The sequence below is a fragment of the Bos indicus genome, chromosome 1 (genome assembly GCF_029378745.1).
Source record: "Bos indicus isolate NIAB-ARS_2022 breed Sahiwal x Tharparkar chromosome 1, NIAB-ARS_B.indTharparkar_mat_pri_1.0, whole genome shotgun sequence".
Taxonomy (NCBI): domain Eukaryota; kingdom Metazoa; phylum Chordata; class Mammalia; order Artiodactyla; family Bovidae; genus Bos; species Bos indicus.
The window spans coordinates 139,894,629-139,916,245 of NC_091760.1; the positions used below are offsets into that span (position 1 = coordinate 139,894,629).

The 21,617-nt window shown below is 43.8% G+C and overlaps 2 protein-coding genes across 10 annotated transcripts in view; one reads left to right on the plus strand and one right to left on the minus strand.

The window, feature by feature from the left end:
• The window catches only part of LCA5L (lebercilin LCA5 like), a 41,860-nt gene extending 39,977 nt beyond the window's left edge, over nt 1-1,883 (minus strand). For 2 of the 8 annotated variants that reach the window (XM_070795060.1, XM_070795044.1), the window contains exons 1-2: nt 1,671-1,883; nt 1,195-1,263 (exon numbers count right to left, since the gene is read on the minus strand). The gene's annotated coding sequence lies outside the window, so the exon portion shown is untranslated. Of the gene's footprint in view, nt 1-1,194 lie in introns of all 8 variants that reach the window. The other 6 variants (XM_070795063.1, XM_070795049.1, XM_070795055.1 and 3 more) reach the window with 4 other exon arrangements.
• A 16,351-nt stretch (nt 1,884-18,234) lies between these two features.
• Nucleotides 18,235-21,617, plus strand: part of SH3BGR (SH3 domain binding glutamate rich protein) — a 72,325-nt gene continuing 68,942 nt past the window's right edge. For both annotated transcript variants that reach the window (XM_019962737.2, XM_019962745.2), the window contains exon 1: nt 18,235-18,433. In XM_019962737.2, the coding sequence (XP_019818296.2) occupies nt 18,389-18,433 (45 nt within the window). In that variant the 5' untranslated portion in view covers nt 18,235-18,388. The remainder of the gene's footprint in view (nt 18,434-21,617) is intronic.

A 21,617-nucleotide genomic window follows, 5' to 3' on the forward strand; every position in this document is an offset into this window, starting at 1 on the left:
GGCTTTAAGAGGCTCTGGGACGTGAAAGCACGCGGGATGAGGAGGAGCCGCGGGAGAGTGGAACATCCCACAAACCCTCTGCAAATCGCAATTGTTCTACTGTTGCTCCTTTCCTCAGTCAGGGTTTCACGGGATGGAAAAAAAAAGAAAACGAAGGTGGGCGTTTGCGATTGGCCAGGGGACAGGTGGGCGGGGCCATCCGCTCCCAGAGAGTAGCGGACAAGTCTTGTCAGTCATTGCATCACTCTGTGACTGACAGGACTTGCTACCAAAGGGATCAGCCCAGGAATGCTACTGTGTCCCCATTTCAATTCACCTCTCTTGGTGCTTCTCTAAAACACCAAACAAGAAAGACTACTAACAGACTGTAAAATTCCTCCACGACTTCTTTTTCTCACTGGGAAGAAGTCTACAGATTCTTTATTTCTTCCCTAAAATCAGTTAGTTTTAATGTTCTTGCCATAGCTCTATCCAGAGACACTGTCCTAAGCCTCAGAAAGCTAAAGGGCATCTTTTGATTTTTAGCTTAATAGTAAGGCACTTACGGAGCTTTATCTACTGGTTTAAAGGTCACAATTCTCAAAATACATACTAAAAATGTTGTATTGTTATCTATAAACTATAAAATTCAAATCCTTAAAAAAAAAATAACCCCACCTAACTCACATGAAATAACAGAGAAAGGGAAAATAGCCTGTCTCTACTCAATGCAGAGAGACCAATTAGGAGGCTTCTGACATAATCCAGGACTGGACCTGGGTGGTGACAGTGGGGGTTGGGAGAAATGGTAGGACTGTACATCTATTCTAGGTACATTCTGAAGGATGTGTTGACAGACTGAAGGTGCAGATGGAGGAAGAAAGGGAGTACAGGAGGACTCCCAAGGCCCAGACAACTGACAATGGCTTCTAGTAACTGGGATGGGGACGAGTAGGTTTGGGAGAAGCGTTCTGGACTTGCTGTGTAGGAGATGGTTAGTCATCTATGGAGAGATGTGGGCAGAAGACACGAGTCTGTAGCTCAGAGGAGGCTCAGGACAGGAGAAACGCAGTTGGGGTTCATCGGCATTGAGATTGGTTTTGAGCCTATGACACTGGATGAATTCATTAAGAAAGTGAGTGTAGATTAAAAAAAAAAAAAAAAAAAGACTCAAGGTCACGTTCCGCAGTGAAAATCTGGTCTGAAAAAAGTTACCTGTTGGCACAAGTGTGGCAAGGAAATGTTAACGCGCCACCGGGAAATTGCGGACAGAGAGCTCCGAGCCTGAGTTCAGCGGGGGAGGGGCAAACATACAGATGCTGTTGCAAAGGGTTCAGACTTCCAGGGGATGGGGATTAAGGGACCGTCAGCGCTGAGATTAGAAGAAAACAAAGCAAAGCAAAAGCAAGCCGGTAGATGCATAAATGAAGGTGTCAGATTTAAAAGGGAAATAGTGAAAGCGAGTAAATTGGGGAAGGGGTGAAATTTGCCCCCGCGTGATGGGGCAGGGGGGTGGGGTGGGGTGACTGGGGCCGGCCGTCCCCTGCCCGTCAGCCTCTGGCGGCCAGTCTGCGTGCGGGCGGGTCCGGGACCCGCCACCCGCCCGGGACAGCGTGGGCTTGTGAGTGCGCTGTGTGGGCTGAGTCACAGTGTCTGAACCAGGAAAGAGGACGCCGAGGGCCGCTCCTCACCAGACCGCGTTTGCAGGAGGAAGCGGCCTGAAGACCCGGCTACGTTACCAACTCCAGAGCCAGGCAGCGATGCCCGAGTTGGGCAGGGGCGGACTGAGTGATCGGGAGACACCGGAGGGCTCAGAAAGGTTAGCAGGAGGCTCGGCTGGGCGCGGCGGCGGCTGGGCGGTTAACGGTTCAGCGCTACTCGCGCGGCAGCGTCAGCCCCGCGGCCCCCGGCTCTGACGCGTCGCCCTGGAAACCGGCGCGCGGGGCCTCCTGGGACTGGCCCGCCAGCCGGAAGGGGCTAGGGAACAGGCCCGCAAGGCCTGCGCGCACGCGCACTCGAGACCGCGTCCGTGCGGCCTGGGCGGGGACGTGAGTTCCGTCCCAATGGACTGTTAGGGTAAAGTCAGCTGGCTGCGAAGACGTTCGCAAACAAGCCTCCCACCGCTCCTCCTCGGCGTCTAGGACCACGCCTGCGTCCTGGCGCGCTCGTGGCGAGGGAGACGGCCCCTCGGCGTCCCTGTGGGGGCAGAGTTACCGCGGATCCTTCCCGCGTCGGGTCCCTCGCGTCCGCGCACCGGCTGTGTTGAATCCAAGTCCGATGTGTATGTCCGCTCCCCAGCCTGGTAGGGCCGTGTACCTAGAGCACAGCGCCCGTGTTAAACTCTATAAAGATGGATTTCTCCGTAGCAGAAAATCTGATCCCAAAGCAATGCATATTTGGTGAAGACAAATTACCATGTAGAGAAAAGTACCAAGGAAAAGTAAAAAAAAAATGAGTGATTGATTAGGAGTTTTTAGTGGTACAATAGAGCTTCCCTGGTGGGTGAAACAATAAATGTCTCCAAACCTTAATCCACATTGAGGGTAATCGTATTTCTTAAAAAAAAAATGTATGCCCATGTTATTGTCGCAAAGTGACACCTTGGAACTTCTCTGGTGGTCCAGTGGTTAAGATTATACTCCCAATGCAGGGCCCTGGGTTTGATCTCTAGTTTGGAAACCAGAATGAAAGAATGAAAACCACAATCACAGAAAACTAATCAAACTGAAAGAAAGTGAAGAAGAACTAAAGAGCCACTTAATGAAAGTGAAAGAGGAAAGTGAAAAAGTTGGCTTAAAGCTCAACATTCAGAAAACTAAGATCATGGCATCTGGTCCCATCACTTCATCGCAAATAGATGAGGAAACAGTGGAAACAGTTGCTATTTTTTTTTTTTTTTTGGGCTCCAAATTCACTGCAGATGGTGATTGCAACCATGAAATTAAAAGATGCTTACTCCTTGGAAGGAAAGTTATGACCAACCTAGACAGCATATTAAAAAGCAGAGACGTTATTTTGTCAACAAAGGTCCGTCTATGGCTTTTGGCTAAGGCTATGGCTTTTCCAGTATTCATGTATGGATGTGAGAGTTGGACTGAGAAGAAGGCTGAGTGCCGAAGAATTGATGCTTTTGAACTGTGGTGTTGGAGAAGACTCTTGAGAGTCCCTTGGACTGCAAGGAGATCCAACCAGTCCGTCCTAAAGGAGACCAGTCCTGGGTGTTCATTGGAAGGACTGATGCTGAAGCTGAAACTCCAATACTTTGGCCACCTGATGCGAAGAGCTGACTCATTTGAAAAGACCCTAATGCTGGGAAAGTTTGAGGGCAGGAAGGGAACAACAGAGGATGAGATGGTTGGATGGCACCACCGACTCAATGGGCATGAGTTTGAGTAAACTCCAGGAGTTGGTGATGGACAGGGAGGCCTGGCATACTGTGGTTCATGGGGTCGCAAAGAGTCGCATGCGACTGAGTGACTGAACTGAACTGAACCAAACTGATCACATGAACCACAGCCTTGTCTAACTCAGTGAAACTATGAGCCATACCGTGCAGGGCCACCCAAGACTGATGGTCATGGTAGAGCATTCTGACAAAACATGGTCTGCTGGAGAAGGGAATGTCAAACCGCTTCAGTATTCTTGCCTTGAGAACCCCATGAACAGTATGAAGAGGCAAAAAGATAGGACACTGAAAGATGAACTCCCCAGGCCGATAGGTGCCCAACATGCTACTGGAGAACAGTGGAGAAATAACTCCAGAAAGAATGAAGAGATGGCGCCAAAGCAAAAACAACACCCAGTTGTGGTTGTAACTGGTGATGGAAGTAAAGTCCGATGCTGTTAAGAACAATATTGCATAGGAACCTAACGTTCTAGGTCCATGAATCAAGGTAAATTGAAAATGGTCAAATAGGAGATGGCAAGAGTGAATAACCACATTTTAGGAATCAGTGAATTAAAATGGACTGGAATGGGCGAATTTAACTCAGATGACCATTATATCTACTACTGTGGGCAAGAATCCCTTAGAAGAAATGGAATAGCCCTCCTAGGCAACAAAAGAGTCCAAAATGCAGTACTTGGATGCAATCTCAAAATGACAGAATGATCTCTGTTTGTTTCCAAGGCAAACACAATCAATATCACAGTATTCCAAGTCTATGCCCCAACCAGTAATGCTGAAGAAGCTGAAGCTGAACGGTTCTATGAAGACCTTTGAGACCTTCTAGAACTAACACCCCCAAAACATGTCCTTTTCATTATAGGGGACTGGAATGTAAAAGCGGGAAGTCAAGAGATACTTGGAGTAACAGGCAAATTTTCCCTTGGAGTACAAAATGAAGCAGGGCAAAGGCTAACAGAGTTTTGCCAAGAGAATGCACTGGTCATAGCAAACACCCTCTTCCAACAACACAAGACAAGATTCTATGCATGGACATCACCAGATAGTCAATACCAAAAGCAGATTGATTACATTCTTTGCAGCCAAAGATGGAGAAGCTCTATACAGTCAGCAAAAACAAGACTGGGAGCTGACTGTGGCTCAGATCATGAACAGGATCCTTATTGCCAAATTCAGACTAAAATTGAATAAACTAGGGAAAACCACTGGACTATTGGGCCAAAGTACTGGAAATTCAGCTTCAGCATCAGTCCTTCCAATATTTAGGGTTGATATCCTTATAAATCATGGGAAATAGATGGGGAAACAGTGGAAACAGTGTCAGACTTTATTTTTCTGGGCTCCAAAATCACTACAGATGGTGACTGCAGCCATGAAATTAAAAGACACTTACTCCTTGGAAGGAAAGTTATGACCAACCTAGATAGCATATTCAAAAGCAGAGACATTACTTTGCCAACAAAGGTTCGTCTAGTCAAGGCTATGGTTTTTCCTGTGGTCATGTATGGATGTGAGAGTTGGACTGTGAAGAGGGCTGAGCGCCAAAGAATTGATGCTTTTGAACTGTGGTGTTGGAGAAGACTCTTGAGAGTCCCTTGGACTGCAAGGAGATCCAACCAGTCCATTCTGAAGGAGATCAGTCCTGGGATTTCTTTGGAAGGAATGATGCTAAAGCTGAAACTCCAGTACTTTGGCCACCTCATGTGAAGAGCTGACTCATTGGCAAAGACTCTGATGCTGGGAGGGATTGGGGGCAGGAGGAGAAGGGGACGACAGAGGATGAGATGGCTGGATGGCATGAGATAGCTGGATGGCATCACTGACTCGATGGACGTGAGTCTGAGTGAACTCCGGGAGTTGGTGATGGACAGGGAGGCCTGGCGTGCTGTGATTCATGGGGTCGCAAAGAGTTGGACACGACTGAGTGACTGATCTGATCTGATCTGATCCTTATAAATCAAAAAATATTAGGGCTGTTTTTCCAGTTGGCAAAAGCAAGACTGAGGCTCAGATCATGAACTCCTTATTGCCAATTCAGACTTAAATTGAAGAAATTAGGGAAAACCACTGGAGTATTCGGGTGTGCTCTAAATCAAATCCCTTATGATTATACAGTGGGAGTGACAAATAGATTCAAGGGATTAGATCTGATGGGCAGAGTGCGTGAAGAACTATGGATGGAGGTTTGTGACATTGGTTGAGGAGGCAGTGATCAAGACCATCCCCAAGAAAAATAAATGCAAATATGCAAAATGTTTGTCTGAGGAGGCCTTACAAATAGCCGAGAAAAGAAGAGAAGTGAAAGGTAAAGGAGAAAAAGAAAGATACACCCATTTGAATGCAGAGTTCCAAAGAATAGCAAGGTGAGATAAAGAAGGCTTCCTCAGTGATCATTGAGTAGGTGATGACATCCAACCATCTCATCCTCTGTCCTCCCCTTCTCTTCCTGCCTTGTCTTTCCCAGTATCAGGGTCTTTTCCAGTGAGTCAGTTCTTCACATCAGGTGGCCAAAGTATTAGAGTTTCAGCTTCAACATCAGTCCTTCCAATGAATATTCCAGACTGATTTCCTTTAGGATGGACTGGTTGGATCTCCTTGCAGTCCAAGGGACTCTCGAGAGTCTTCTCTAACACCATTATTCAAAAGCATCAATTCTTTGGCGCTCAGCTTTCTTTATAGTCCAACTCTCACATCTGTACATGACTACTGGAAAAACCATAGACTTGACTAGATGGACCTTTGTTGGCAAAGTAATGGCTCTGCTTTTTAATATGCTGTCTAGGTTGGTCATAACTTTTCTTTCAAGGAGTAAGTGTCTTTTCATTTCATTCCTGCAATCAACATCTGCAGGGATTTTGGACACCCCCCCCCCCAAAATAAATCTGCCACTGTTTCCACTGTCTCCCCATCTATTTGCCATGAAGTGAAGGGACCGGATGCTACAATCTTAGTTTTCTGAATGTTGCGCTTTAAGCCAAACTTTGTCACTCTCCTCTTTCACTTTCATCAAGAGGCTCTTTAGTTCTTCTTTGCTTTCTGCCATAAGGGTGGTGTCATCTGCATATCTGAGGTTATTGATGTTTCTCCTGGAAATCTTGATTCCAGCTTGTGCTTCATCCAACCCAGCATTTCTCATGATGTACTCTGCATATAAGTTAAATAAGCAGGGTGACAATATACAGCCTATACAATCAGCAAAAATGAGACTGGGAGCTGACTGTGGCACAGATCCTGAACTCCTTATTGCAAAATTTAGACTTAAATTGAAGAAAGTAGGGAAAATCACTAGACCATTCAAGTATGACCTAAATCAAATCTCTTACAATTATACAGTGGAAGTGACAAACAGATTCAAGGGTTTAGATGTGATAGAGTGCCTGAAGAACTATGGATGGAGGTTCATGATATTGTGGAGGCAGTGATCAAGACCTTCCCCAAGAAAAAGAAATGCAAAAAGGCAAAACGGTTGTCTTAGGAGGCCTTACAAATAGCTGAGAAAGGAAGAGAAGCGAAAGGCAAAGGAGAAAAGAGAAGATATACCCATCTGAATGCAAAGTTTCAAAGAATAACGAGACATGAGAAAGCCTTCCTCAGTGATCAATGCAAAGAAATAGAGGAAAACAATAGAATGGGAAAGACTAGATCTCTTCAAGAAAATTGGAGATATCAAGGGAACATTTCAAGCAAAGATAGAGACAATAAAGGAGAGTAATGGTATGGACCTAACAGAAGCAGAAGATATTCAGAACAGGTGGCAAGAATACACAGAAAAACTATAGAGATACCAAAGGAACATTTCATGCAAAGATGGGCACAAAAAGCACAGAAATGGTACAGACATAACAGAATCAGAAGATATTAAGAAGAGGTGGCAAGAATATACAGAAGAACTATACAAAAAAGATCTTCATGACCCAGATAACCACAATGGTGTGATCACTCACCTAGAGCCAGACATTCTGGAATGCGAAGTCAAGTGGGCCTTAGGAAGCATCACTATGAAGAAAGCTAGTGGAGGTGATGGGATTCCAGTTGAACTATCTCAAATCCTAAAAGATGATACTGTGAAATCGCTGCACTTAAAATGCCAGCAAATTTGGAAAACTCAGCAGTGGCCACAGGACTGGTAAAGGTCAGTTTTCATTCCAATGCCAAAGAAAGGCAATGCCAAGGAATGTTCAAACTACCGCACAATTGCACTCATTTACATGCTGGCAAAGTAATGCTCAAAATTCTCCAAGCCAGGCTTCAATGGTAGGTGAACCATGCACTTTCAGATGTTCAAGCTGGATTTAGAAAAAGCAGAGTAACCAGAGATCAAATTGCCAACATCTATTGGATCATTGAAAAAGCAAGAGAGTTCCACAAAAACATCTACTACTGCTTTATTGACTGTCAAAGCCTTTGACTGTATGGATCACAACAAACTGGAAAATTCTTAAAGAGGTGCAAATACCAGACTATCTGACCTGCCTCCTGAGAAATCTGTATATGGGTCAAGAAGCAAGTTAGAACTGGACATGGAACAACAGATTGGTTCCAAATTGGGAAAGGAGTCCATCAAGGCTGAATATTTTCATCGTGCTTATTTAACTTATATACAGAGTACATCACGTGAAATGCCAGGCTGAATGAAGCACAGGCTGGAATCAAGATTTCCGGGAGAAATATCAATAACCTCAGATATGCAGATAAGGAACTAAAGAGCCTCTTGATGAAAGTGAAAGAGGGCAGTGTAAAGTTGGCTTAAATCTCAATATTCAGAAAACTAAGATCATGGCATCTGGTCCCATCACTTCATGACAAATAGATGGGGAAACAATGGAAACAGTGAAAGACTTTTTTTTTTTTTTTTGGACTCCAGAATTACTGTAGCTGGTGATGGCAGCCATGAAATGAAAAGACACTTGCTCCTTGGAAGAAAAGCTATGACCAACCTAGACAGCATATTAGAAAGCAGAGACCTTACTTTGCCAACAAAGGTCCATCTAGTCAAGGCTATGGTTTTTCTAGTAGTCATGCATGGCTGTGAGAGTTGGACGATAAAGAAAACTGAGCACTGAAGAATTGATGCTTTTGAACGGTGGTGTTGGAGAAGACTCTTGAGAGTCCCTTGGACAGCAAGGAGATCAAACCAGTCAATCCTAAAGGAAATCAGTCTGGAATATTCACTGGAAGGACTGATGTTGAAGCTCAAACTCCAATCCTTTGACCACCTGATATGAAGAACTGACTCATTGGAATAGACCCTATGCTGGAAAGGATTGAATACAGGAGGAAAAGGGGTCGACAGAGTATGAGATGGTTGGATGGCATCATTGACTCAATGGACATGAGTTTGAGTAAGCTCCGGGAGTTGGTGATGGACAGGGAGGCCTGCCATGCTGCAGTCCATGGGGTCGCGAAAGTCAGACATGACTGAGAGACTGAACTGGGAACTAGATCCACAGAGCAAGCAATACTCAGAACAGTCAAATAAATAAAAATAAATGATAACTACATATATATATATATATATTAAAGTGACATTTTACTATGATTTTATTCACAACTTGGTTACTAGGAAGGATAGGCATTTTTTTGCTGTATTTTTAGTGACTATTTGTGCTTTCTTTGTAAAAATTGATTTGTTAGAACTTTTGAGTATAGTATATGTTGCAAATATCTCCTTTAGTTTGTCAATTACCTTTTAATTTTGTTTACAGTGTATTTTGTGTTTGTGTAGTTTAGTTCAGTTCTGTTGATATTTGTGTTCTATTCAGTTATTTTCTGTTCAGTTGATATATGACACATTGATTTTTTTTCATCTGAGGTTATTGATATTGTGTACTTTAAAGCTATCCATTTCCCTTCTTTTTGTGTGTGTGTGTGTTTGGTTTTATATGATAGGGGCAGTGGGCATTTCCAAGCAGACTCTTTTTTTTTTTTTAATTTTATTCTTGTTGTTATTGTTCAGTTGCTAAGTTGTGTCTGACTCTTTGTGACATCATGGACTGCAGTAGAGCCAGGATTCTCTGTCCTTCACTATGTCCTGGAGCTTGATCAAACTCATGTCCATTGAGTCAGTGATACCATCCAATCATTTTGTCCTCTGTTGCCCCTTTCTTCTCCTGCCCTCAGTCTTTCCCAGCATCAGGGTCTTTTCTAATGAGTCAGCCCTTCACATCAGGTGCTGGAGTTTCAGCTTCAGTAATTTTATTGAAATATAGTTGATGGTTGGATGGCATTACCCACTCAATGGACATGAGTTTGAACAAGCTCTGGGAGTTGGAAATGGACAGGGAAGCCTGGCGTGCTGCAGTCCATGGGGTTGCAAAGAGTCAGACATGACTGAGCAACTGACCTAAACTGATTAAATATAGTTCCCTGTGCTATACAGTAAGTCCCTATGTGTTTCTACAATCTTGGATGATGAGTTATTCATATAGAGTGGGTGGTGGTTTTTGTTATGGGCCAGCTGGGCACCATCTCCAGACAGACATACATTAGACAAGTATTGCCCTAGACTTGTTCATGGAAAGATGGCTGGTTCATGGCTGGTGGCACTCCCAAGACAGCAACAAAAGTGACTGCATATTATTGAGGGGACATTCCAATTACTTGGTTCTCAGGATTGGAGGACCCTGAAAGATGGAGGATCCTCAGAATGTCCTTTCCCATCTGAATGGTCTTTATCTCTCTTTTTTTGCCAGCTCTTTGCAGTCTATAGTCTTTGCTTCTGCCTTGGAAAGAGGTGCTCCTTTTCTGTTTGTGTGTTATGGAAGTGGAATAAGCCCTGAGTAATTATGGTGATCACCTCCATCATTATTAACCCAGGCCTTCATTGCTCTAAAGGTTGCTGTAACAAATTACTACAGAGCTGGTAGCTTAAAACAGCAGAGATTTATTCTCTAATGGGTTTGGAGGTCAAAAATACAAAATCAAGGTGTCAGCAGGGCCATGCCCTCTCTGAAGTCTGGGGAGAATCCTTCCAGGCTTTTCCACCTCCTGGTGGCTCATGGTGTTCTTTGGCTATGGCCACATCACCCCAATCTCTGCCTCTGTCTTTGTGTCTCACTATGTTTTCTCCTCTTCTTATAAGGACATCAGTTATTGGATCTAGGGCCCACCTGAAATCCTGGATGATTTCATCTCAAGATCCTTAACTGGGCTTCCCTGGTGGCTCAGCAGAAAATAATCCACCTGTCAATGAAGCAGACACAGGTTCCATTCCTGGTCTGGGAAGATCCCACATGCCGTGCAGCAACTGAGCCTGTGCACCATGACTACTGAGCCTGTGCTTTAAAGCCTGGGAGCCACAAATACTGGAGCCCACATGCCCTAGAGCTTGTGCTCTGCAACAAGAGAAGTCACCACAATGAGAAGCCTGTGCACCACAGCTAGAGAGTAGCCCCCAATTGCTGCAACTAGAGAAAAGCATAAAGACTCAGCACAGCTGTAAATAAATAAAGCTTTTATTAAAAAAAAAAAGGTCCTTAACCAACTTCATCTGCAAAGACTCTGATTCCAAATAAGGTCATATTCTGAGGTTTTGGGGGAACACTAATTTTTTTTTTGCAGGGGAGGGGGACAATATTCCACCCACTACTTTTGCTATTACCAACCTAGACAGCATATTAAAAAGCAGAGACATTATTTGCCAACAAAGGTCCTTCTAGTCAAAGCTATGGTTTTTCCAGTAATCATGTATGGATGTAAGAGTTGGACTATAAAGAAAGCCGAGTGCCAAAGAATTGATGCTTTTGAACAGTGGTGTTGGAAAAGACTCTTGAGAGTCCCTTGGACTGTAAGCAGATCCAACCAGTCCATCCTAAAGGAGATCAGTCCTGACTATTCATTGGAAGAACTGATGCTGAAGCTGAAACTCCAATCGTTTGGCCACCTGATGTGAAGAACTGACTCATTGTAAAACACCCTGATGCTGGGAAAGAATGAAGGCAGGAGGAGAAGGGGATGACAGAGGATGAGATGGTTGGATGGCATCACCAACTTGATGGACAATGAGTTTGAGTAAGCTCTTGGAGTTGGTGAAGGACAGGGAAACCTGGTGTTTTGCAGTCCATGGGGTCGCAAAGAGTTGGACATGACTGAGCGACTGAACTGAACTGAACTAAACTGTTACCATGATAGTCACCACTGTTATTCTGCATAATAAAAATCAGCCTTTACTTTTCATTTTATTTTACCTGTAAAGTTATATAATTAAACTAAGCATAGCATCTGGTATCATTTATTGTAAGATCATCTGAGAAGCTCTGCTAAGCTTGGAGCCAATATATCATACTTCTATAATTAAAACTATATGAAATTGTCTTTTCACAGTGTATACATCTATCAATCATCATGATTTACACTTTAGATATCTTACAATTTTATTTGTGAACTGTAACTCGATAAAGCTTGAAAAAAGAAAATTCTGTTAAAAATTAGGTCAGATCTAAAACTATTGTTATTTAACTTTAACATCAAGAATTACAGATCTGAAATAATTAGGCTCTTTCATCTTCACTCGATCATGCAACTTATTTCTGAAGTGAAACTTCAAAGTCAGAGATTCATTGAGCTTTCTTTTAAGACTCATTTGGAATGTTTGATATTTGTATTAATTATCTTGAAGCTCATGAGTGTCATTGTAACAAAAGATCTTTCAGTTAGAGTTTTCAAATTTCTAATTTGTTCCTTTGCATGGTCATTATTAAAAGGATAAGCTTTGAAGGATAATTCATAGTGAAATAAAGGAGCACTAGAAATTTGAAGGTAGGAAATTAGGAGTTTTCCTAGTGTGGTATGGATGTAAATGGGGTTGAGTTCAATTCCTGGACACACTGTTTACCTTTCCCATCATCTCCCATTCTTTCTTTTTTTATTTATTTATTTATTTTTTTTTGCCATGCCTCAAGGTTTCTGGGATCTTAATTCCCTAATTAAGAATCTAACCTGGGCCCTTGACAGTGAAAATATTGAGTCCTAACCACTGGATAGCCAGGGAATTCCCCCATCTCCCATTCTAAGTCCTCATCCCTGAGGATGGATAGTAATAGAACCTGGTTTTAGAGTTGTTCGGACCACGGGAGTGGTTTCTGCAAAGCCCTTAGATGAGTTCTGGCATGGCAAACTGCTCAAAATTGTTAACTATTATTTTAAATAGGAAATTTGTTTATCCCTGTGGCAAGCAGCTCAAGGGGATGTCAAGACTGAAGTCAGTTTTACCCTACTGTTACCAAACCAAACTTGGGTTCTCTGGCTTTGTGTACAATAATGTCAATCTACTGACACGGAGTTGTGAAGGAAAGCACAGGGTTTGTTGTAGGTACCAAAACAAGGAGTGTGGGCAGCTGATGGTAAAAAAAAAACAAACCCTGAGCTTCCTGATGGGCTTTAGGGAAGTGTTTTTATGGGTAAAGTGAGGGACAGGGAGGCTGCAGGGTGGGTGATCAGCTTGTGCACAGTATTTGATTGGTTGATGGTGAGGATACCAGTTATCAGGGTGGTGTCACAGGAGTTAACATCATCAGGCTCCAGTCAGTCTGAGGGCTATGTGCTCATGGACATCATGCAGTTAGCCTCTTCCACTGGTGGGGGCTTTAGTATCTGTAAAACAACTCAGGAATGTGCATGAGATACGTTATCCATGTACTTCAGGGAGGAACTAAAGATTCTGTGACTGCCATATGGCTGATTTACTGTTTAAATTGTTACCAGTTCTCTTGGCTCAACTGCTACTTTTCTCACTACATGTTCACATACTCTTAATCAATAATTTTTTATTTTTGGCTGTGTTGCCTCCTAAGGTTTTTTCTAGTTGCAGTGAGCAGGGGCAACTGCAGTGCATGGGCTTCTCACTGTGGTGGTTTCTCATGTTTGGAGAGCATGAAGGAGAGCACAGGCTCTGGGGCGAGAGGGCTTCAGTAGTTGTGGCATATGGGCTCAGTAGTTTTGGCTCTCAGGCCCTAGAGCACAGGCTCAATAGTTGTGGCATACAGGCTTAGTTGCTTTGTGGCATATGGGATTTTCCCAGGCCAGGGACTGAACCCATGTCTCCTGCATTGGCAGGCAGATTCTTACCACTGAGCCACCAGGGAAGCCCAATCAGTAATTCTTGAGCCAGGCTTTTGTGACTCAGGGAAGGCCTGGGAGACTATAGCTTTTCTACAAAGGAGAGGCAAGCAGAGGATATGGAGGGAGGGGTTTGTCCCAGGAAGCCCCCATAGGGGACCCCATAGACTTAGGTCCTATACATAATGAAAAATAGAGTCATATTTAACCTTTCTAGAATTTGACCCAATTTTATGTCTGAAGTTTCTTTCCAGACTTTTATAATTTAATAAGCTGTGGCTATGGTTTTTCCAGTAGTCATGTATGGATGTGAGAGTTGGACTGTGAAGAAGGCTGAGTGCCGAAGAATTGATGCTTTTGAACTGTGGTGTTGGAGAAGACTCTTGAGAGTCCTTTGGACTGCAAGGAGATCCAACCAGTCCATTCCAAAGATCAGTCCTGGGTGTTCTTTGGAAGGAATGATGCTAAAGCTGAAACTCCAGTACTTTGTCCACCTCACGCAAAGAGTTGACTCATTGAAAAGAGTCTGATGCTGGGAGGGATTGGGGACAGGAGAAGGGGACGACAGAGGATGAGATGGCTGGATGGCATCACCGACTTGATGGACATGAGTTTGAGTGTACTCCGGGAGTTGGTGATGGACAGGGAGGCCTGGTGTGCTGCGATTCATAGGGTCGCAAAGAGTCGGACACGACTGAGCGACTGAACTGAACTGAACTGAACCGAAGCTGTCGCTATGCAGAATCAGTATATATACATGACCAGTAAATGTATATTTTCTAGGCACATGAGCCATAGTGTATATTAAGATTTACAAAGACATTAAGAAATATTCAGAGCTTATTATTCTTAATATTTGGAGCAAAATAATATGCTTATGTGGTGGACTTAGGACTAAGTCCTAACATTGAAAAAATGTTTTGTATGACAAAATAGTATATACTCACTGTAGAATTTCCTCTCGGCTGGCCCCCCTGACCTCGGATGTGGGGTAGCTCCTCTCGGCCGTTCCTGCGCCCTCACAGTCTGGTACTCTCGGCCGCTGCCCCTGACCTCGGACGTGGGGTGGCTCCTCTCACCTGCGCTTTGGCGCGCCCGTTGCAGCACCCGCTGGATATGGAAAAAGCAAGAGAGTTCCAGAAAAACATCTATTTCTGCTTTATTGACTATGCCAAAGCCTTTGACTGTGTGGATCACAATAAACTGTGGAAAATTCTGAAAGAGATGAGAATACCAGACCACCTGATCTGCCTCTTGAGAAATTTGTATGCAGGTCAGGAAGCAACAGCTAGAACTGGACATGGAACAACAGATTGGTTCCAAATAGGAAAAGGTGTTTGTCAAGGCTGTATATTGTCACCCTGTTTATTTAACTTATATGCAGAGTACATCATGAGAAACGCTGGACTGGAAGAAACACAAGCTGGAATCAAGATTGCTGGGAGAAATATCAATCACCTCAGATATGCAGATGACACCACCCTTATGGCAGAAAGTGAAGAGGAACTCAAAAGCCTCTTGATGAAAGTGAAAGTGGAGAGTGAAAAAGTTGGCTTAAAGCTCAACATTCAGAAAACGAAGATCATGGCATCCGGTCCCACCACTTCATGGGAAATAGATGGGGAAACAGTGGAAACAGTGTCAGACATTTTTCTGGGCTACAAAATCACCACAGATGGTGACTGCAGCCATGAAATTAAAAGACGCTTACTCCTTGGAAGGAAAGTTATGACCAACCTAGATAGCATATTCAAAAGCAGAGACATTACTTTGCCAACAAAGTTTCGTCTAGTTAAGGCTATGGTTTTTCCTGTGGTCATGTATGGATGTGAGAGTTGGACTGTGAAGAAGGCTGAGCGCCGAAGATTTGATGCTTTTGAACTGTGGTGTTGGAGAAGACTCTTGAGAGTCCCTTGGACTGCAAGGAGATCCAACCAGTCCATTCTGAAGGAGATCAGCCCTGGGATTTCTTTGGAAGGAATGATTCTAAAGCTGAAACTCAAGTACTTTGGCCACCTCATGCAAAGAGTTGACTCATTGGAAAAGACTCTGATGCTGGGAGGGATTAGGGGCAAGAGGAGAAGGGGACGACAGGGGATGAGATGGCTGGATGGCATCACTGACTCGATGGACGTGAGTCTGAGTGAACTCTGGGAGTTGGTGATGGACAGGGAGGCCTGGCGTGCTGCGATTCATGGGGTCGCAAAGAGTCAGACACGACTGAGCGACTGATCTGATCTGATCTGACTGTAGAATTTTTTAAATCTATTTATTTATTTTGGTTGTGTGGCTTGGGTTGGCTTAACTCCAACTCAAATGACCAGGGAATTCCATGTAGGAATTTTGAAAATACAGAAAAGAAGAAAAGACAAAACGACTTATAATCTTCAGTTAGTGTTAGTTGCTCAGTCATATCTGACTCTTTGCAACACCATGGACTGTAGCCTGCCAGGCTTCTCTGTCCATGGAATTCTCTAAGCAAGAATACTGGAGTGGGTTGCCATTCCGTTCTCCAGGGGATCTTCCTGATCCAGGGATCGAACCCTGGTTTCCTGCATTGCAGGCAGACTCTTTACCATCTGAACCACCAGGTACAATGAGTTGGTGGGGTTTAAAACAAAAAGCTTGTGACTTAAATTTGGGGAAGCATTAATCATCTTCACTTAATTTGGGGAGTAAACTTTGTATGTTGAGGCTGTAAGTTAAATTATGGTGGGTTCATCTTGACCATTCATTCTGATGTAAATGAACTGAGCTATATTCTGGGCTCAGGGTAGCCTTCTCTTGCAAGGAACTTACGTGAGGGGGAGAGGAGGAGGCCTCTGGACCTCCTGGCTCTGGTGAAGGGGTTGGATGCAAAAACCTGAGAGGTTCCTCCCTCTCTGGGATCCCACAGCCATGTCCCCCATAAGTAGCAAGGGACTGAAAATCAGAGAGTGACTTGCTTATTTCTCTCATTTTTTTTAAGAAAGAGGAGAACTTTGTTTACATAAATGCTCCATCACTATATTTTCATATTTTGGCCATGCTATAGGGCATGTGGGATCTAACCCTCATTCCCTGCAGTGGGAGTGAACGCAGAGCCTTAACCACTGAACCACCAGGGAAGTCCTAAGACTATTAAGAAAACTAAATATAGTCTTCCATCTTTGCCCCAAACGCCCTTGATCTTGACTTTGAAACCCATCAGGAGAGTTGGGTGGCTTCTATCTGGGCTTCTTACTAGAATTTTAATGCTAATGTTTAACAGAATTCAAATTATCTATACAAATAAGACACAGAGAGAGAGCCTGTTACAAACAGATCCCCCTTCCCCCAACGGCTCCAAAATAGTGAAGACAATTTGCTTGTTGATGTCACTGGTGCTGACAAGCAGGCCGCCACCTCCCTGCCTGCTTTAGGGTGTCAGTGAAACCTGACACGGTCCTCGGCTTGTCAGCTTCTGTTCTTTAGGAGAAACAGGTGGTAAAGGGAGAAAACTGGAGACAGGCCACTCCTAAAGGAATCTATTGTGTGGCAGCTCATTGCATTTTTTTTTTTTCTCAATGGAAAAAACCATCATTAGTTTTACTTTTTAACTGTATCCATTGGAATTGTATTGGAAGGTTTCATTAAGGTATTCCTCAGAGTAGACTTGAAAAGATGAGTATTCATAAATGATAATGAACAACGACTAAGTGTTAATGTTTTAGGGACTTCTCTGGCACTGCTGCTGCTGCTAAGTCGCTTCAGTCGTGTCCAACTCTGTGCGACCCCATAGATGGCAACCCGCCAGGCTCCCCTATCCCTGGGGTTCTCCAGGCAAGAACACTGGAGTGGGTTGCCATTTCCTCCAATGCATGAAAGTGAAAAGTGAAAGTGAAGTCGCTCAGTCGTGTCCGACTCCCAGAGACCCCATGGACTGCAGCCCACCAGGCTCCTCCATCCATGGGACCCTCCAGGCAAGAGTACTGGAGTGGGGTGCCACTGCCTTCTCCACTACAGTGGTTGAAATACCTCTCTGCTAAGGCTGGGAGCACTGGTTCCAGCCCAGGTTGGGGAACCAAGATCACACGTGCCATGCTGTGTGGTCAAAAGATTAAAAAAAAACCAAACATACTTTGTACACTAGGTGCCACTACTGAATGGCTTAATAATAAAAATCACGCACTCTTTAAAAACATTTAATAACCAACCGCTACTGCTGATCCAGAAGGGATACTCTTTCTTATTAATGACAAACGTACTTTCTTGAGTAAACTTTCATCACTTGTTCCTTTATTTTTTTTCACTCAGCGAAATTTATCTGATGCAATATAATAAAGCAAGACCTATGTAATGCAGAATTAAAGTGGAGATTCATTAAAGCGGACTCCAGTTGAAGGTCATTTAATTTTTTAATTTGTCATAAAATTCTAAATTAAGGAAGCCCGTCTTTATTTATTTAAAGGCTTCTATGGCTGTTCTGACCCTTCCTTGTGCGTTTGCCAAAAGCCCTGTAAACAAAGCCTCCTCAGGGACAGAGGTGATTATCTGGGCTTCTCCAGCTCCTTCCCTTCTCTCCGCCACCCTCCGCCCCGGGCCCCGCCTCCCTCCGCCCCGGGCCCCGCCTTTCTCCGCCCCGGGCATCTCCGCGCAGGCCTCTGATTGGTGCAGAGCGCAGCCTTGCCTTTTAGGGACAGTTGTCGGGCTTTTAAAGTGGTAGGGGAAAGGGTGCAGTGGCTGCTTTTATCAACCAATCAACTGTTTTCTTGCCAGATCCCCAAATATTCCCGGGCCAATGGAGGGGAGAGCCCAGGATGCCCGGGAGAGGCCGGGCTTAAGTTGAGCCGAGAGGCAGGCGCTCAGACAGCCTTGGGGCCCCGCCAGCCCCCATCTGGCTCTTGTCTGTGTCGCTGTCAGAATCTGTCTAGCTCCGCGTTCCCTCGCAGGGGTGTGTTGGGGGGAGTCCTCATTCCGACTCTCAAAATGGTTATCAAAGTGTTTGTTGCCACATCATCTGGGTCCATAGCGGTAGGTGTCTGATGGAATTCGGGGGCTTTCTTCTCGTCCTCTTTTCTGAAAAACTCAGACTTGGAAGTAGAAGCAGCGGGTATGGCCCAGCGCTGGGCTTACATTTCTTTTTGAGGCGTGTGTAAGTAAGCCTGTGAGCCCTTTGCTCTCTGCCTTGATCTGAATGGTGTAGAAGTGTGTAAAACGTGTGATCTGGGGCAGCTGCGTGTGGAAGGGGATTCGAGGAAGGGGGGGTGTGTTGGATGCTAAGACTTAATGTGTGATTTGTGTCTATTGTGTCGCATCTTTGGTAGAATCAGAGGCTTTTTTTTTTTTTTTTTTGGTGGAATGTTTCTGCCATTCATCCTGTGAGACTTAGACAAATCTAATATTGCAAGTAAATGACACTTTATGTAACAACATTTTTAGCTTATGATGGGCCAGATTACTAAAATGACCCCTGGCTATAATGACTTGTGTATGTGGTGTAATCCTAAGGAAAGTGTAAAGTTAGCATGTGTAATACTATTATTTGAGGGTAATGATGTCACAGTGAAAAAAACCAAATATCTCTGAGGTTACAGATTTAAATGCTCTAGGAATCCAAACAGACCAAAAATAGGTGCCATCTCTCTAAGTCCAGCCTTCGTTTTGTGCCTTAAGAAATAGGGGTAAGGGAGGGACTCCTTTTATCCTTGGAAATGCTTCAGGCTTTGGTATTAGACTTGAACCTGCAGTGTCTGTCTGGGACTGATATTTGGACCAGCATTTTAGCATCTGCAAGGCTGTGGAGAGAAAACAGTTTTATTAGTCCTGAGAGGTGAAGACCAGCACAAGGGCTGTTTCCTTTTATATCTGATTCCTGGAACTTCTCGGGTTGCAGCTTGGATTTCAGCGGTCCCTCAGCCAGGATGACACCCTAGGCGAGTGACTGGCCCAGGGAACAATCCTAACAGCAGCTACTGAATGGCTTCCCCTCTCCCCTACCACCCACCTCCAGCCCTGAAAGTTCACACCGTTTCGAGAGAGGACAAGAGGAAAACCTGAGAAAAGAGCCTGGTCCTTCCTTCTGACACAACTGTTTAATGATCTGCCGAGCATCTTTCATGATGTTCCAATTTTATGAAAAAATTCCAAATGTAAAACGGTGAAGTCTTTTACGGCTGTTGATGACCTCAGAAATTTGATCTACAAAAAGCACATTTTTGGATTGCTTAGATTAAAAAAAAAATTTTTTTTTTTTTTTTTAAAAGAAAATGGCTTTCATCATGGAAAATGGCTTTCATCGTGGGCTTCACATAAGCTGTTGACACACTCATTGCTGGAAACTTTTACTGCTAACCTGTCAATCTTGTACATATTCCATAGATCAGGTCTGAGTGACCCTAGACATCCTTAACAAAGACAATGAACAAACAGGTCCTTTCTTCGGATTTTCTGATTTCCTACGTTCTTGAAATTTAGGAACATGCTTTAATTAGCCTGGGAGGACCTGGAGGGGTACTGTTTATTCCAGGATCTTGAAAAATCCAAGTTCATTTTGCTGCTGTAAGCAAATGTTTTGGTGCCACGTGGGACGATGTGACTTTGAGAAAGTTATTTCACCTTGCTAAGCCTCAATTTCCTTGTCTGTAAAATGAAGATAAGAATAGAACTCAACTCAACTTACTTAGGAAGTAAGTTAAGAGTTAGAGTCAGTAAGGGTCAGTAAGCAAGGGTCAGTAAGTAAGGGTCAGTAAACCAAGAGTGCCCAGCATGGTCTCAAGTGCTTAATAAATATTATCATTATTAGTTAATGCTATAATTATCAGCTATTAATATTGTTATAGCTATTGGATATTATAATTATTAGTTAATGTTAAATGTTAATAATATTATTAGTAATTGTTAATATTATTGTCATTGTTATAATTATTAGTTAATATTAGAAGGTCTTCATTTGTGATGATGTTCATAATAATTATCTCAAGCCACATAAACTGAAGAATTTCTGTCTTATCATAATGAATAAGAACAGATTATTCCTACGGTGTCTGTGCTAAAGACTTTTCCTGGTTGAGGGAATTTCACCCGGAAGTTTCTTTGCAGGACAACCTAGAGCAGCTGTCAGCACTTATGCTGTGTGGATGGTGGTTGGTCTACAAAACTTTTACTCCTTATTTCTTCAGTCTATATGCTTTAAAAATAGGTTCTTGCCTGTGACATCATCAGAGAGAGCATTATGACTTCTGTTGGATGAATGAAATAAATGAAAAAGGAAAATACTGATTGTAATCTCTTGATGAAGATTACACATGCAGTTGTGTATTACATCTCTGTTTTAACAGTTGATGCCAAACTGTGGTTCCGTGTTTTACTACTTTAGAGATAGATGTGGGTGAAGAGACCCTGGGAGCAGGAAAAGGTTGTGTCTTCGTGTCTAACCATCCCCTCATCTTGAAGGCCATTGTTGCAAGGGGCTGAAGACAAAGGGAGAGAGATCAGTCCTCCCTGTTTTCAAGATGCACAGCCCCTGAGCCACCATCATTAAGGACAGACTAATGCTGGCTCCTGGATTTCTTAGTCCTTTTTCCAGTCTTGGGCTTTCCTGGTGGCTCAGATAGTAAAGAATCTGCCCACAATGCAGGAGACCCAGATTCTCTCCCTGGGTTGGAAGATCCCCTGGAGAAGGGAATGGCTATCCATTCCAGTATTCTTGCATGGAGAATTTCATGGACAGAGGAGCCCAGTGGGCTACAGTCCATGGGGTCGCAAAAGAGTCAGACACAGTTGAGTGACTAACCTTATCACTTCATAGAGGGAAAAACATAGCTCTTGAACTGATGACTCTGGGTGTGACCCTTGGGAAATTCTTTAATTCACTGCACCTCAGTTTTGTTATCTTAAGATGCTGATCAGAATTCTTGCCTGGTGTGGCAGTCAGGACGAGACAATGAGGTAACAGTGTACTGGGTGCCTGATTGTGCAGCTACTCGAATTGTGGTGCAAAATGCTTTTCCATGCATTCCTTAGTTCTCACCAGCCCTGGGAGAAAGGCAGTGTTCCATCCATTTTGCAGATGAGGTGATGGACAAGCAGAGCTTCTGCTCAGATAGCAACCTTCCTGGCCAGGATGGACTCGCAGGTCACCTGTCACTTAGATGTAGCGTGCTTTATGTTACAGTGCAGTCACCTCTTTTGGAGAGGTTTCTAGCTGTACAAGACA